This window comes from Bufo gargarizans, chromosome 2 (genome assembly GCF_014858855.1).
Source record: "Bufo gargarizans isolate SCDJY-AF-19 chromosome 2, ASM1485885v1, whole genome shotgun sequence".
NCBI lineage: Eukaryota > Metazoa > Chordata > Amphibia > Anura > Bufonidae > Bufo > Bufo gargarizans.
Genome location: NC_058081.1, coordinates 524137725 through 524155336, shown reverse-complemented (window position 1 = coordinate 524155336; position 17612 = coordinate 524137725). Strand labels below are relative to the sequence as shown.

Below are 17612 nucleotides of genomic sequence, written 5' to 3'. Positions count from 1 at the left end.
TTACAAAACAATGTGTTTTTAGCTAAACTGCCAAGTAGGAGATTAAAAATTATGAAATTATGATCCCTACTCTCTCAAGGCAGTTTCAAGTATGTTGTGTGACTCGTTTCAGGTTTGCTGAGTATGAGGGTCCTTTAAAGTACAGGGGCACATGTGCTATTCTCTAGCATCCTAATTTTGGATGATGACTTCTTGCTCCTTAAACACAATAATAGATAATCAGATTACATGGACCACTCTCAGTATCAGTAAGCTGCACAAAGTTACACTGTTTCAACTGTTTGATGTTAAAGTTGCCAGAGGTCACAGTGTGATTCAATTCAGACCATGGATGATTTCCTACTGATTCCCTTTGGTCAGGTGCCGAATTATTGCAGTGTCCAAGTGTAGTATTACATGAGTGCAAACTAATCACATGGGTAAAATCTTACAGCAGAGACTGAAAAGGGTTTAACAGACCATCTGGACCTAGCGATTTCCTCTTCTCGCTCCCCGGACGCAGGGAGCACTCACAGCTCGCCATCTTCTCCTGACTCTAAGAAGAAGCCGCGTGGAATTAAGAAATTATTCGGAAGGTGAGAACGCGTTCATTCAGCAAGGACAACATTCTCCTAGCTTGCCAATGGTTGCCCTGTGCCCTTTTACCCATGCCAGTGGTAGGACCATGGAACTTTTATTGAGTCAGAATGTGATTTGCTATCATTTTTCTTCTTCCAGGCTAAAGAGGAGTCAGTCTACCACCTTGAACCAAGAAGAAGAACTTCCTGAAGAAGAGTTTAAGAGGGGTGGAACTAGATCCACCGCTGGGCCAAGGCTGGGCTGGTCTCGGGATCTGGGTCAGGTTCACAGGTTTGTATCATTTAAACCATGTTTTATCATTTTCACTGAACCTATTCCTAGGAATAGCCATATTCTTATGTTGTCTATATTTAGAAAAAGATGGCTGGTTTCTTTCCCAGCAGTAGAGTTGAGCTGCAATACTTAATTAAATATGTGGAAAGGTGTGGTGTTGTACCTTAAAGAAAGCAGCCATGGTTTTCTAACCATGGACTATCCCTTTTAAGTATTAAAAAGAGATTTTTTTTATAATCTTTCCAGAATTATGTAACCAAAATTATATCTGTACAGTGCTGTGTTGTTTAACTAGTGAGCACAATTGCACCCATCAGAAGAACCATCAAAGTGCCAGTTAAAGAGTAATTCCAGCAAAAAGTAAGACCCTTAAAATCACACTTTTAATTCATCAAATTTTTTTAATTGGAAGAATTAAAGTGTATTTTTAAGGGTCTTACTTTTTGCTGGACTTAGTTTGATATATTTTGAATGACTCGTATGTACTGAGGTGGATATCGGTATTTGCTAGAAATTAATGCCAGTTAGAGAGCATGAAAAATCAAGCCTGCCTATCTTATAGGGCAGGAGGATTTGTTTCTATTTTTTTATTTTTCTGTTTCACAACTCAGGGCTGTATGTAGAGTTTATGCTGCCCAAGGCACGTTTAGTGCTCACCCCATCCCCCTTTTCGTTCAGTTATAGCTCCCTATTGACTTGAGGGTATACATTAGGTACACAAAATGATTTTGACCATGAGGTAAGAAACGCACTTGGTTTCACTGTGATTTGTGTAATGTGGTTATTGGCCATGCAATTTATTATTATTTTTTTAGATCAAATCATTTTTATTGATTTTCTCAGTTTTTTGTATATAACCATAGATAACATAGATTTACATATGTAAATATATATATATGCCCTGATTGGGCACAACATTAGTTAAGGACTAAATACATAAGACTGTATAACCCCTGCCCCCTCTCGCTACCCTGAACCGCACTATACCGTATTGACCTTATCTCTCTCTCTTCCCGGTTTGTAATGCTATATTTCTTATCACCGGTGTGTCCTACATTCCAACAAAGCTAAATTATCTCCTTTTAATCATTATGAGAGAAGGTGCCCGGAGGGCAATCCCGGCGCCATCTGCCATGGTCCCCATATAGACTCAAACTTTTTAATGGCTCCTTTTTTATAGTACCGGTATATTCCTCTCTCTAGCCCAATTATCATATTCATACGTGCAATAATCTCCTCTTTAGTTGGTACATTGGTGCTTATCCAGTATTTGGCTTTTAGTTTTCTAGCCTGATATAGTAATCTACTTATACCAATACTAAAACCCTGTGTGGAATCATCTTGTAATAGGCCCATTATACACGTCAATGGTTCAGCTGGAAGTCTAATTTTATATACTTCAAAAATAATATCCAGTATTGCTTTCCAGAAAGGGCCTAAGACAGCACATTCCCAAAACATATGGGAGATCACATTTAGGGCACTCAGATGTATCACGTATACCCAACCTATGGAGGAGCATGGGTGTTGTGTATACCATATGTATCAGATACAACTGTGAGAGTCTGTGTGTCTCACACAATTGGAACAATGGACCCCTAGATAGCACCTCCGACCATTGTGAATCGGTTAAGGGACTTATATCTCAAGACCACTTTTCCCTGAGTGCTAGTGGAAAGCACTCCTTATAGAATGAGACCAGTAGTTTATAGAAGACAGAGATCACTCCCCTAGTCTCCCCTTCCCCCTTTCTAATCTGCCCTGCTATCACAGAAGCCTGTATGGTAAGATCAGTTACTTTCCCCTGCACTGCCAAGGCGTGATGTAGTTGTAGGTACTGGTAAAAATAAGTATTAGTGAGGTTAAACTCCTCCTTCAGTTGTTCAAAGCTTTTGAGTGTCCCATTAACATCTAATTGGGACATCCAGTATATACCCCTGCCCTCCCAAATACCAAAACCATCTAATCTTCTTAGCTCTGGTAGATTATGATTGCTCCAAAGAGGAGTAAGGGCATTGCATCCTGAAATTTTATCTGCCTTGTTTAGCAGATAGGAGACATCATGGGCGACTTTTCCTAGGTCTTTGAGGATACTTTATCTTCCAAGCAGCTGACCCGATCTTCTACTTCTTTAATTCTCTGAGACCTTCCTTAGATCATGCCTGATAAAGGACATATTTTCTTGTAGGCTCCTCATTTGAGTATTGAGGGAAACAAGCGCTGTGCTACAATTAGAGACATCTTTAAACACATCAGTGAGGGTAGGCTCTGCTGTTTATGTGGAAGCTCTACACTGCTTTCGCCTTCTATTTACTGTGGCCTCTCCAGCAGCCCCCTGTATTCTCTGGGCTACTTGTACATGTATTAAATGGGGAGCACACCCACTGCCCGGTGTCCCCCCTTTGTGGATCATCAGGAACTGGTCGGGCATCTGTGGGAGCCACTCTTGCGAACTGTTCTAGTCACGCTGCTACCTCCGCTGCGCTCGCTCCCGCACCATCTTGTTTCGTGTGCCCTGCAGGCACGCTCTCCTTCCTTTCCCTCTCCTTACTCTGCCAGGTCATGATGGTAATGCCTGCCCTGCCCGACCTCTGGTGAGTGTTAGGAGACTTTGGAGACTTTTGTGCCTTTATGTTGAATGGATGCCGGAGGATTAACAGGAGTCCCGTCCGGGAGAGCGAGCTTCAGCGTCCTCTCGCATGCTGAGCCAGGCCATGCAATTTATACAAGTGAAATATATTCATGTTACAGTTTTAACCTGGAAAAAAATGCATTGCAAATAACCACATCACAAAACTGCAGCAATTTTGACTGTGCAGTTAAAAACATCTCATCTGAATATATTCTTACTCCGCTGCCAGTAAAATATAAACCTAATGCACAAGTCCGAAGACATCTCCATCAATAACCCAATTTTAGCTGCCCCAGGCTGTGCCTCTTTAAAACGCCACCACTAATTTGGTGCGTGTAGCTTTTATGTACAGGAGCAGTCATAGAAACATCCATTTGCAATAGAACAGGTTACCTCTCCTTGTTGCACACACTTCCAAGTTCAAAAATAATTGGGATAAGGAAGGGAAGGTGCTGGAAGGACTGTGGAGAAATGGACCTGGTGCACTATATGATATGAATGGCAGAAGGTGCCAGTGCAGAAATGGACAATAAATCTTGACTTCTGTGGCCAGCGTCTAATATGGCTAATATCTATCCAATAATGTTGGCAAAAATATTCAACTTCCTAAAAAGTTAAGTGCCAGCAGTGTGTTTCAGATTTTAATTGAATTAGATACTTCATTGTGCAAGATACTATGTATAGGTGATCTAGACTGAATGCATGAGCTCTTCCTCACAGTGACCTGGACACACCATTTGCCAAGTGGACGAAGGAGCAGGTGTGTAACTGGCTGAGGGACCAGGGTCTGGGCAGCTACGTGAACAGCTGCAAGCAGTGGATCGTGTCCGGGCAGACATTGCTCCACGCGTCGCAGCAAGACCTGGAGAAGGTGAGGAGAGGCAATGTAACCATATAAAATGTTTCACAGGCTGTTCTGGTCTGTAGCATTTTCTGTCTTCGTAAAGCTGGCCCTTATTGTATCGAGTCCGGTCATTCGGGGTGGGGGGGGGCATACAAATCGATTGGGTCAGTGCATCCTATAGACAAATCTATTGTCCAACGTAGAGTGCCATGTGTCATTATTGCCCAGGGCTAATGATCTACTGTTTTCCCATGTAGGAACTGGGCATCAAACACCCGCTACACCGCAAGAAGCTCCAGCTGGCACTGCAGTCGTTGGGCTCTGAAGATGATAGTAGTTATGGCAAGCTGGATTACAAGTGGGTCACAAGTAAGTCTCCTTCAGTGTGCGTTTGATAGAAAACATGTTGTACTGTGAATGTTAAAGCAGCACAGAGTATTTCAGGAGAGGGCACAACTGTTTTGCTTTGAGGAAGGATCTCCCAGCAGCACAGAATATTTCCAGAGGTAGTGACCTGTCCTTTAAAAGTGTATTCAGGTTGTTAAAAGTTAACATGTCCACAGGAAAGGGGATCATTATCAGATTGGCCTGGGTCCTACTGCTGTGAACCCCACCGATCATGAGAACAGGTACCCCCTTTCCCCTAGAGTCCCCCATGCACACTGCCACTCCATTCATTTCTATGCGCGTTCCGGAAATAGCTGAGCACTATACTCTGCTGTCTCCTACTGTTTGGACCCCCTCCGATCTAATAGTTATCCATAGATAGGGGATAACTTTGAAAATAAGTATACCCCTTTTTTGTGATGATAGTGAGGGTAGGATGCAGGTGACAGACGGTCTGATGATGTGAGGAAGGGGGTGGAAACAAGTGGGCGGACACAGTGCCAGGGTTTCCCAGCAGCACAGAATATTTCAGCAGATGTGTTTACAGATCTTGCCCTGTCTTTATGTAATATATATATATATATATATATATATATATAATGTTTTTTTGCCTTTCCTGCCTGTTTCTATAGGATGGTTGGATGATATTGGCCTTCCTCAGTACAAGACTCAGTTTGATGAAGCAAAGATTGACGGTCGGATGCTCCATTATATGACAGTGGTGAGTTATCTGACGGAGTGGAATTGTCCTTTACAGAAAATAAACCTTGTTCTTTAAGGTTTAATGCACTTTATGTCCTCCCTGGTAAGATTTGGCCACTTGGTGTGATTGTCCAAGTGTTAATCCCAGTAAACACTATAATCCCAGCCCAGTAAACTAATTTTTATTATGGTGGGTAACCAGTTGACTTTGTGGGTCCCTTTTAAATTTTGAAATTTACCTTGTCTTCATATATGTGTTTTTTTTAAGGATGATTTGCTGTCCCTGAAGGTTGTCAGTGTCCTGCACCATCTCAGTATAAAACGAGCCATTCAGGTCTTGCGAATCAACAGTTTTGAGCCCAACTGTCTGCGCAGGAGACCCTCTGAAGAGGTAAAGTGATCCCGCTGGTCGTCCTAAAATTTTCACAATATCCAAGATTGAAAAAATTAATTAATTAATAAAAACCAAAAATAGGGCTTGAATATTTTTGCACCTTCCTCATTTTTAAATTCCTTTCATATAGGGTAATGTTACCCCCTCCGAAGTGGCTCAGTGGACAAATCATCGGGTGATGGAGTGGCTGCGATCAGTTGACCTTGCAGAATATGCCCCTAACTTAAGGGGAAGTGGCGTTCATGGCGGTCTTATGGTAAGCCGAAGGGCATTTTCCCATCAGTTCAGTTAAATCTGTTAAATTTATCAAATATTTTGCATTACTTGTGTATTATGCCTTATACTGCAATCACATCCAAAGCAGCAGTCACATTTCTCCTGCTTTTCAGTTAGCTCTCAGGCTGTAGGGCTTTACTTGGGCTAGTTTCACACTAGCGCTTGAGATCTGGACGGCTGTTCTGGCAGGGAACAAGTGGCTGGATCTCTCTGCATTCCGGCATCGCTGGAAGTTTTTATGTCTACAGGTCCTTCTAAAAAAATTTGCAAATTGTGATAAAGTTCATTATTTTCTGTAATGTACTGATACACATTAGACTTTCATATATTTTAGATTCATTACACACCAACTGAAGTAGTTCAAGCCTTTTATTGTTTTAATATTGATGATTTTGGCATACAGCTCATGAAAACCCCAAATTCCTATCTAAAAAAATTAGCATATTTCATCCGACCAATAAAAGAAAAGTGTTTTTAATACAAAAAAAGTCAACCTTCAAATAATTATGTTCAGTTATGCACTCAATACTTGGTCGGGAATCCTTTTGCAGAAATGACTGCTTCAATGCGGCGTGGCATGGAGGCAATCAGCCTGTGGCACTGCTGAGGTGTTATGGAGGCCCAGGAGGCTTCGATAGCGGCCTTAAGCTCATCCAGAGTGTTGGGTCTTGCGTCTCTCAACTTTCTCTTCCCAATATCCCACAGATTCTCTATGGGGTTCAGGTCAGGAGAGTTGGCAGGCCAATTGAGCACAGTAATACCATGGTCAGTAAACCATTTACCAGTGGTTTTGGCACTGTGAGCAGGTGCCAGGTCGTGCTGAAAAATGAAATCTTCATCTCCATAAAGCTTTTCAGCAGATGGAAGCATGAAGTGCTCCAAAATCTCCTGATAGCTAGCTGCATTGACCCTGCCCTTGATAAAACACAGTGGACCAACACCAGCAGCTGACATGGCACCCCAGACCATCACTGACTGTGGGTACTTGACACTGGACTTCAGGCATTTTGGCATTTCCCTCTCCCCAGTCTTCCTCCAGACTCTGGCACCTTGATTTCCGAATGACATGCAACAGTCCAGTGCTGCTTCTCTTTAGCCCAGGTCAGGCGCTTCTGCTGCTGTTTCTGGTTCAAAAGTGGCTTGTACCTGGGGAATGCGGCACCTGTAGCCCATTTCCCGCACACGCCTGTACACGGTGGCTCTGGATGTTTCTACTCCAGACTCAGTCCACTGCTTCCGCAGGTCCCCTAAGGTCTGGGAATCGGTCCTTCTCCACAATCTTCCTCAGGGTCCGGTCACCTCTTCTCGTTGTGCAGCGTTTTCTGCCACACTTTTTCCTTCCCACAGACTTCCCACTGAGGTGCCTTGATACAGCACTCTGGGAACAGCCTATTCGTTCAGAAATTTCTTTCTGTGTCTTACCCTCTTGCTTGAGGGTGTCAATGATGGCCTTCTGGACAGCAGTCAGGTCGGCAGTCTTACCCATGATTGCGGTTTTGAGTAATGAACCAGGCTGGGAGTTTTTAAAAGCCTCAGGAATCTTTTGCAGGTGTTTAGAGTTAATTAGTTGATTCAGATGATTAGGTTAATAGCTCGTTTAGAAAACCTTTTCATGATATGCTAATTTTTTTAGATGGGAATTTTGAGTTTTCATGAGCTGTATGCCAAAATCATCAATATTAAAACAATAAAAGGCTTGAACTACTTCAGTTGGTGTGTAATGAATCAAAAATATATGAAAGTCTAATGTTTATCAGTACATTACAGAAAATAATGAACTTTATCACAATATGCTAATTTTTTTAGAAGGACCTGTATGTCTGGCCCATTAACTATAATGGGGACCAGTGAAGATCCTACTGTAACACGCCAAATATGCCGAGAATTGGCCGGAAGAAAACCGTAGCGCCAGCCAGCTGTTCCCTGCCAGAACAGCTGGCCGGATCTCAAGCGCAAGTGTTAAACTAGCCTAACTGAATGATATCTATTACTGGTTTCCTTTTGGCTCTCTGCCTGCAAGACTTTTAATCTCATTGTTGCCCCTGCTGGCCAGTGGCATGACACCCACTTTGTGGCCTATCTGTGTAATGAACTGATGCAAGCACCTCCTAGATTTCCCTACTTTGGGAAATCCTAATTGGGACCCCTTGCTATCGCAACTATGGACCCCATTAGAGGTTGCTCAAAGTGCATCACCCCATAAAGCAAGTCAGAGGAGACGTCTTACAATCATCTTCTCTCACAAAAAATAAACTTCAAATAATTCAAAGATTTTATTTTTTAATCCAGGTCCTCGAGCCTCGGTTTAATGTGGAGACCTTGGCTCAGCTCCTGAATATCCCACCAAACAAGACTCTCCTACGGCGGCACTTGGCCACTCATTTCAATCTACTGGTTGGTCAACAAGCACAGCAACAGAAGCAGGAGGCACTGTCCTCTCCGGAATATATGCTGCTGACTGCAACGGCCAAGGTCAAGGTGAGGAGTACTCAACACAACTGAGCATGAAATCACCACCAGTGTGCAGGGCTGTATGGTTTACTATGTGTATAATGCATTGGTCAAGAATATTTATAGGAAACTAGTATTCAGCTCTCAGATTTACTGCATGTCCTATGGACATTCTGACATATTTACCATTTTTCCAGTTCTGCCACAATTCCACTTTTGTGGAAATTCACAGCAGCACAGTCACCACCTCACTTTAATGAACCACAACCTGCTGCTAAACTTTCTTTTCTTTTTATGTTTTTTCATAGCCAAGGAAATTGGCGTTTACCAATTTTGGAACCTTACGTAAGAAGAAGCAAGAAGAGAATGAAGAGTATGTGTGTCCTATGGAGCTTGGACATTCATCTGCAAACAGTATCATCAAGCCCTTCCGAGCCGGCCTGGACCTCAGGATGTTAGATGATGAGGACCTAGATAGACTAGAACAGGTATATCACCATACTGTGCCCTATGAACAAGAATATAACTTTATAATATATTTCTATAATATGACACCCTATGCAGAGGAATATCACTCCTTTAATACTGTCCCCTATGTACAAGAATATACTTATACTTATGTAGAAGAACTATTGTAACGCTGTCCCCATGTACAGAGTAATAACTGGCATACTGCCCTAATGTACAAGAATATAACTACTATAATAGTTTCCCCCATGTACAAGAATATAACTACTATAATACTGCCTCCTATGTACAAGAATATAACTACTATAATACTGCCTCCTATGTACAAGAATATAACTACTATAATACTGCCTCCTATGTACAAGAATATAACTACTATAATACTGCCTCCTATGTACAAGAATATAACTACTATAATACTGACCCTATGTACAAGACTATAAATACTATAATACTGCCTCCTATGTACAAGAATATAACTACTACAATACTACTACTATATACAAGAATATAACTACTATAATACTGACCCTATGTACAAGAATATAACTACTATAATACTGTCTCCTATGTACAAGACTATAACTACTACAATACTGCCCTATATCCAAGAATATAGCTACTATAATACTGACCCTATGTACAAGAATATAACTACTATAATACTGCCTCCTATGTACAAGACTATAAATACTATAATACTGCCTCCTATGTACAAGAATATAACTACTATAATACTGTCCCTATGTACAAGAATATAACTACTATAATACTGACCCTATGTACAAGAATATAACTACTATAATACTGCTCCTATGTACAAGAATATAACTACTATAATACTGCCGCCTATGTACAAGAATATAACTACTACAATACTGCCCCTATATAAAAGAATATAGCTACTATAATACTGACCCTATGTACAAGAATATAACTACTATAATACTGACCCTGTGTACAAGAATATAACTACTATAATACTGCCTCCTATGTACAAGAATATAACTACTATAATACTGCCTCCTATGTACAAGAATATAACTACTATAATACTGCCTCCTATGTACAAGAATATAACTACTATAATACTGCCTCCTATGTACAAGAATATAACTACTACAATACTGCCCCTATATAAAAGAATATAGCTACTATAATACTGACCCTATGTACAAGAATATAACTACTATAATACTGACCCTGTGTACAAGAATATAACTACTATAATACTGCCTCCTATGTACAAGAATATAACTACTATAATACTGCCTCCTATGTACAAGAATATAACTACTATAATACTGCCTCCTATGTACAAGAATATAACTACTATAATACTGCCTCCTATGTACAAGAATATAACTACTATAATACTGCCTCCTATGTACAAGAATATAACTACTATAATACTGCCTCCTATGTACAAGAATATAACTACTATAATACTGCCTCCTATGTACAAGAATATAACTACTATAATAGTGTCCCCTATGTACAAGAATATAACTACTACAATACTACTACTATATACAAGAATATAACTACTATAATACTGACCCTATGTACAAGAATATAACTACTATAATGCTGCCTCCTATGTACAAGAATATAACTACTATAATACTGCCTCCTATGTACAAGAATATAACTACTATAATACTGCCTCCTATGTACAAGACTATAACTACTACAATACTGCCCTATATCCAAGAATATAGCTACTATAATACTGACCCTATGTACAAGAATATAACTACTATAATACTGCCTCCTATGTACAAGACTATAAATACTATAATACTACCTCCTATGTACAAGAATATAACTACTATAATACTGACCCTATGTACAAGAATATAACTACTATAATACTGCCTCCTATGTACAAGACTATAAATACTATAATACTGCCTCCTATGTACAAGAATATAACTACTATAATACTGTCCCTATGTACAAGAATATAACTACTATAATACTGACCCTATGTACAAGAATATAACTACTATAATACTGCTCCTATGTACAAGAATATAACTGCTATAATACTGTCCTTATGTACAAGAATATAACTAGTGTAATACTGACTTCTATGTACAAGAGTATAACTACATAATACTGCTCCTATGTACAAGAGTATAACTACTATAATACTGCTCCTATGTACAAGAATATAACTACTATAATACTGCCTCCTATGTACAAGAATATAACTACTATAATACTGTCCCTATGTACAAGAATATAACTAGTGTAATACTGACTTCTATGTACAAGAGTATAACTACATAATACTGCTTCTAATGCACAAAAATCGAACTACTGTATAATAGAGCTACACGCCGATCTTGGTTATGCGATAGCTGTCGCGCCTAAGTATCTGAATTTAGCAGAGCAACCATAGAAATGAATGGGGTCACAGCATGACTCGCATGTTTGCTGCGACCCCAGAATCCTGCAGAATTTAGCAATTCTGGTGTCGCGGTCGCAGCAAACATGCAAGTCGCACTGCGGCCCCATTCGTTTCTATGGCTGTCCTGCTACACTGAGATACTTAGGCGTGACAGATGCAGTTGCACACCAGGGTCAGCGGGTAGCCCTACCCTTATACAGCCCCTGTGGGTAAGGATACAACCAGCTGTCATTTGATGCCCGTTGCCTGTTGTCTTTTTTTCATCTAAGATGGAAGATTCAGAAGGAACCGTGAGGCAGATTGGGGCCTTTTCTGAGGGCATCAACAACCTAACAGTAAGTGAATATGAAGGAAACTTTTAGGGATTTTGCCTTTACTTCTCTTGGCTTATAACTTACGGTACATTATATCATATAACCCACTCACATCCAGAGCTGGATTCTTAATTCTGCTAGCTGCAACTTAGTTTTTCAGCACTCTGTTGTCAGACCCATCCCTAATAATGAGTGCATTGCATTGTGGGAGATGACATTCTTTCAACATCAAATATATACCATGGTTTATACCCCTTTTGCATCAAAAGACTTTTCAAGGCATGCCATCCTTACCATTTTGTCTTCCCGCACAGCACATGCTGAAAGAAGACGACATGTTCAAAGATCACACGACCAGATCCCCCAGTGCCAGTATTACAGATGAAGACTCCAATGTGTGACGCGGACAGGCCGCCATCTTTAATATTTTTATGTCGTGTTTAAAAAAAATATTCTATAAATATATACATTTTTTTGCATCACTGTTTCTACACTCAGTGTTCTGGAAGGGAGGAGAGAACGTGCCTTTTAAAGTGACAATAAAAGTAACCGCCAGTCATTTGTTGATTTTTCGGAACGTGTATCAACGCAATGAAGGCTGCCATGTTGGATGCTTCCCATTTATGTAGGAACCATTAACTTGACTGGGGCAGGAGGTTCATTATGTTAAATTGAGTGTATGGAGTAAGGGAGGAATTGCTTCCGGTGCCAACGTGGCCGCCGTCAGCACGTGGACACTTTAAACTGTTTGTAATTATTATATTTTCCTACTCAATGGCTCCACAACAAGATGTCTACCTTTTCAGTGAAGCTATGGTGAAGTCTTAAATTCTTTTTAGTAAAACATTTACTTTTGGGCCACTTGACTTTTCTAGCACCAATTCATAATTTCATACATTTTCAGAACCTTAACGCCATTTGGACTTCCAAAGTTCTTGGCCCAAGATGGAACTCTGAAACACGTTAAAGTATAGACTCTAATATCTCCCCCATTCTCCTTCATATTGGTCTGGTGACCATCATTTGTGCAACAACGGCCTCTACTGGATACAGAGGGTAGTACAACAAAAAAAGCAAAATTAAACATGAAGTGCTATAGTAGGTCTTGTGGTGGAGCCATCATTATAGGGGTTTAGTAAAGTTTTCCAAAAACAGCACCACTCTTGGCATGTGGCTGTGCCTGGTATTGCAGACTTAACACAGCCACAAGGAGATGAGGAACAAAATATCAGAAAAGAAGGGTCTGGCTTTTCTACTAAGGAACAGTGCCACTCCTGTTCACGGGACGGTATTGCAGTGCCGCTCTATTATGGCACTGAGCTGCAACATGCTCCTTGGTTTTAAGGGAGAAAACAGGAAAGAGGTGATCATAGTCGGCGGGACAACACTGAAGATTTGAATGCTCCACCCCACTGTTGGATTATTTTGATATTCATGATTTATCTCATTGTTACTTTTTATAAAAAATAAATATAATAAAAAAAGAATTTTTAAAACAGAAAAAAAATGTAAAAACCATAGCTATAGTTTTCTATACCAGTATTTCCAGTTTACATGCCAGGTGGGTTCTGGAGAGGGCAGGCTGTGCCTACAGGTGGTTCCGGTTACTGTCAGTATTGTCAAACTGGGGAAGAAAAATAATTCTAAGAAGCATCCCACCCCCCAAAAAAAGTGTTCAGTTGTTTCATTTGTTATATCTGTTTCTAGGAAAGCTGGGTGTCAACCAGTATGGCCACCAAGTTGTCGTCCAACTTTCCAAGACTCCTGCCCATCTCCTGTGAAGTTGCATTAGATGGATTTACCATTCAGGATTCTGAAAAAGCTGGGTCACAGCGCCCCAGGAGATAGTACTGACCACCATATTGTCACTCGGCTGTTTTGAACCTGGGCACAAAGTTGTTTGTCCATCCAGAAATGGATGTGACCAAAAGAAACAAAATAGAATGTTTTAATAACTTGCCAGCAGGGGGCAACTTTGCCTGTTTTTTTTTATTTTTTATTTAAAGGGGAAGTTCTTTTTTGTGTAACACCCACCAGCCACGTGTGTAGGTTTCTGCCGGGGCGGCTGTATCTTCTGCTGATATTTATGCTTCTTGTTTTTTTATGTTTATTTATGAGATGATCGTGTTAAAGGCCAATGGCGCAGATGTTCGGGGGCGGTGGTCCTGGCTTGTGGATCGAGGCGTGGCCCCCAGAGATTATTATTACACTATAAAGTGACTGTATATGTACCAGACCACAGCGCAGATGTTACCTTGTCATTCTATGTATGTGATCTAATAAAAGCTTATGTTTAACTAAAAGGCGTTCACTTCACTGTGTGCGAGCAGCAGGTTACGCATCCTGTAATTGGTTTCACGATGTCACGTGACTTAAAGGGACAGCACACCAAATGGTCATGTGAATGGGCCCTAAATTTGCTTTTCAGTTACCGTAATTGTCCTCTTCTGTACTGTGTTCCGGCTTGATGCAATTTGTTCCTTTCTCAAGCTTAAATTGATATGAAAAACGCAGTGCCAGAAATATTTAGGTACATGGTCGGACTAAGCTCCGCCCTAATCATGCAAACTTCCCCCCAATTCAACACTAATATAACCACGGCCTAGAATTGGGGCATTTTACTAAATTCAGGTCAGTAGGAGGGAGAGCAGGGTTGGATGATCACTCCCCCCCCCCACTTTTTAATTCGGCCTCTTTCAGGGGTTGTCCAAGAAAACATTAAAAAATAACTAAACTTTTATTCGTTTTTGAAATGTCCCAAAAAGCCCTAAAAAATTTTTTTCGGATATACTTTATTTATTGATTTTGACTTTTTACTAACGAAATTTCCACCTAAAGCCCTGATTTCAAGCACGCTTTAAATTCACTATCCTTCCTGTGCCGGCTTCTCTAAGCTAAAAGCTGACATGCCGGACTCGTTAAGGCTACTTTCACACTAGCGTTTTTACTGGATCCGGTAGGGTTCAGCAAAAACGCTTCCGTTACTGATAATACAACCATCTGCATCCGTCATGGACTCCACTGAAAGTCAATGGGGGACTGATCAGTTTTCTATTGTGCCACAGAAAACGGATTTGTCTCCATTGACTTGCATTGTGGGTCATGCTGCTATTTGCTCTCCGGTCTGAGAACGGAATGGAATGCATTTTGGAGCATTCTGTTCTGTTCAGTTACGTTTTGTCCCCATTGACAATGAATGGGGACAAAACGGAAGCATTTTTTTCTGGTATTGAGGCTCTATGATGGATCTCTATACCGGAAAATATTAACGCTATTAGCTTAAGGGTCTATTCACACGTCCGTGTGTGTTTTGCGGATCCACATTTTGCGGACTGCACATAGCCGGCACTAATAGAATATGCCTATTCTTGCCCGCAATTGCGGACAAGAATAGGGCATGTTCTATTTTTTGGGGGACTGCAAATGCGGACCCGGACGTGCGGGTACGCATTTCTGGATCGGGGCCGCATAGAAATGAATGGGTCCGCAATTCCGTTCCGCAAAATGCGGAACAGAATTGCGGATGTGTGAATGGAGCCTAACTAGGCAGGGGCCCACTCCGCTCAGCTAATCCTGGAATAGCACATTGTTACAGGGTACCCATATCCTATGCCAGCTTTTAGTCAATGCGTGCTCCTGCCCGTACTCAGTTCTCTGTGGCCCCAGAGTCTGTACACCACTAACAAGTGAGCAATGTGCCAGAATAGTGAATTTAAATTCAGGGCTTTAGGTGAAAATTTCTTTAGTAAAAAGTCAAAATCAGTAAATAAGGTCTATTAGAAAAATTTCTGTATTTTTAGGGCATTTGGGACATCTTTAAAAAATCTTGAATACAAGTTTAGTTATTCTTTAAGAACTCATCAGGTGATAGAAATTGGAATATTTTCCCTTGAGTTCCACAAAATGACTTCGCCTTAGCTGTGCCCACCTTGTAAATGTCAAGTGTTGCCGCTGCGTCAGCTCCATTACACTAGACATGTTATGCTGCTGTGTTGTCTCTGTGCTGGTATAGACTTAAAGGGTGTGTAGTTTGTATGCTTTGGCACCCAATAGTTTTGCTGCTCTAAGGATTTCTATTTTTTTTAAAACTGTGTTTGTGGCTTTTCTTTTTTTTTGCTTACAAAAACTGCCATGAATTTTATGCATTTTGGGTAAAAAGCTTTTTTTTTTCATTCATTTTCCAGTCCTATAGAGAAGGCTATTGGAAAACATATCTGTAAAGAATAAATCAAGGCAACTGGACGTACTATAGATTTCTTGAAAACGTTTCACTCGTTCTTCCAACGAGCTTTCTCAATTCTGAGTGACTGTACAAAATTTCTGGGAATAAATATGTAACTGAATCCACATCTGGTAATTAGACCCAGCATGGGGTCAAAGGTGTTGATTCCATTATCCTAATTGGAGTCAGTAGGTGATAAAGACTTCCCAGAAAAAGGTGTCAAGACAGCATTGTATGTGGCAGACAATAGATGTCTAAGCTGACATGCCGGACTCGTTAAGGCTACTTTCACACTAGCATTTTTACTAGATCCGGCAGGGTTCAGCAAAAACTCTTCCGTTACTGATTATACAACCATCTTCAGATCCGTCTATTCAAGCTTGGCTTCTCCATTTTTACGTAGATGGCCTCCTTCATCACACCTTGTTTGTACCAATTGGCCTCCTTATCCAAAACACGTACTTGACTGTCTTCAAAGGTGTGACCTGTTTCTTTTAGATGTAAGTACACGGCTGAATCTTGACCAGAGGTTTTGGCTCTTCTATGCTGAGCCATACGCTGATAAAGTTGTTTTTTCTCGCCCTTTCCTTGGGGGACACAGAAGACCTTGGGTATAGCTCATCTCCATAGGAGGCGTGACACTAAGTGAAAACTGTTAAGCCCCTCCTCCACAGCTATACCCTCAGCCTGGAGAGAGAGACTGCCAGTTTTTTGCTTAGTGTCCAAGGAGGCAAGACACTCCCTGCTCTGCAGGGCTGATTCTCCTTGTTTTAATTTTTGATTTTTACTTTTTTCTTTTCTTTTTGTTCCAGAACATCAGGGACAACAGAGACGCACTAGTCCTCTCTGTTTCTCCCGGGGTCGAGCTGCGCCAGTGCCGGTCATCCGCACTGCTGCCTCCCCCACAGAAGGCAAGGTGGATCAGGGCAGCCCAGCTCCCCTACATCCCGCCAGCACAAGGGTCGCCCGCACGCCAAGTCCCTCTTCCAGCGTCCTGCCACTACGGTGCCAGTAGCTGAAGGGGCGACCCTGCTGGAACGGACCGAGGGTGAAGACGGCTATGGTGAGAGATTGGCTTCTCCAGCCCCCCCACCCCTCACCCCACCCTGGTCTCCTGCGTGCCTGACCCCCATACTGACAGGGCCTCTGGACCCTTTTGTCCCTGCTAGCCCTAGGCTGGCCCTGGCTGCCACAGGGCGACATTCTGCTCCCATAGGACATTGGCACCCTTCTTCCTGCAAGAAGAATGCCTGGGGAGCTGCAGAGGTTCGCACCTAGCTGCCCCTGACGTAGGGGTTAGGCAGGCTTCCCACCCTCACAGACCCGGTCTCAGGGTCCCCCTCCCTCTTACCGGCCACTGCTTCAGGGCCAGAGGGCCCGCGCCTTGCTGCCCCTGACCCATCACGGGCACCGGTCCGGTCAGCACTAATATATCCGGTGCGGCCGGGCGCCGCAAAAGATTTTAGGCTCCCGCGGCGGTCCGCCATTCCAGGCCCCCTTACTTCCGGCCGGCGGGGTGGGCTCCCGCGGCCAGCGAGCCACCATTCCGGTCCCTGTCTCTTCCGGCCGGCCGGGTGGGCTCCCGCGCCGGCAAACCGCCATTACGACCCCTGTCTCTTCTGGCCGGCGGGGTGGGCTCCCGCGGCCGGCATTG

At 42.0% G+C, this 17612-nt stretch overlaps 1 protein-coding gene across 17 annotated transcripts in view; it reads left to right on the top strand.

Moving 5' to 3' along the window:
• Positions 1-14039, top strand: part of PPFIBP1 (PPFIA binding protein 1) — a 116246-nt gene extending 102207 nt beyond the window's left edge. For 13 of the 17 annotated variants that reach the window (XM_044281439.1, XM_044281435.1, XM_044281433.1 and 10 more), the window contains 11 exons: positions 434-575; positions 718-849; positions 4205-4355; positions 4586-4697; positions 5348-5436; positions 5686-5808; positions 5942-6067; positions 8377-8565; positions 8847-9026; positions 11692-11757; positions 12051-14039. In XM_044281439.1, coding sequence (XP_044137374.1) covers positions 434-575; positions 718-849; positions 4205-4355; positions 4586-4697; positions 5348-5436; positions 5686-5808; positions 5942-6067; positions 8377-8565; positions 8847-9026; positions 11692-11757; positions 12051-12137 — 1397 coding nt within the window. In that variant the 3' untranslated portion in view covers positions 12138-14039. The remainder of the gene's footprint in view (positions 1-433; positions 576-717; positions 850-4204; positions 4356-4585; positions 4698-5347; positions 5437-5685; positions 5809-5941; positions 6068-8376; positions 8566-8846; positions 9027-11691; positions 11758-12050) is intronic. The other 4 variants (XM_044281437.1, XM_044281436.1, XM_044281428.1 and 1 more) reach the window with 1 other exon arrangement.
• Positions 14040-17612: the final 3573 nt, after the last annotated feature.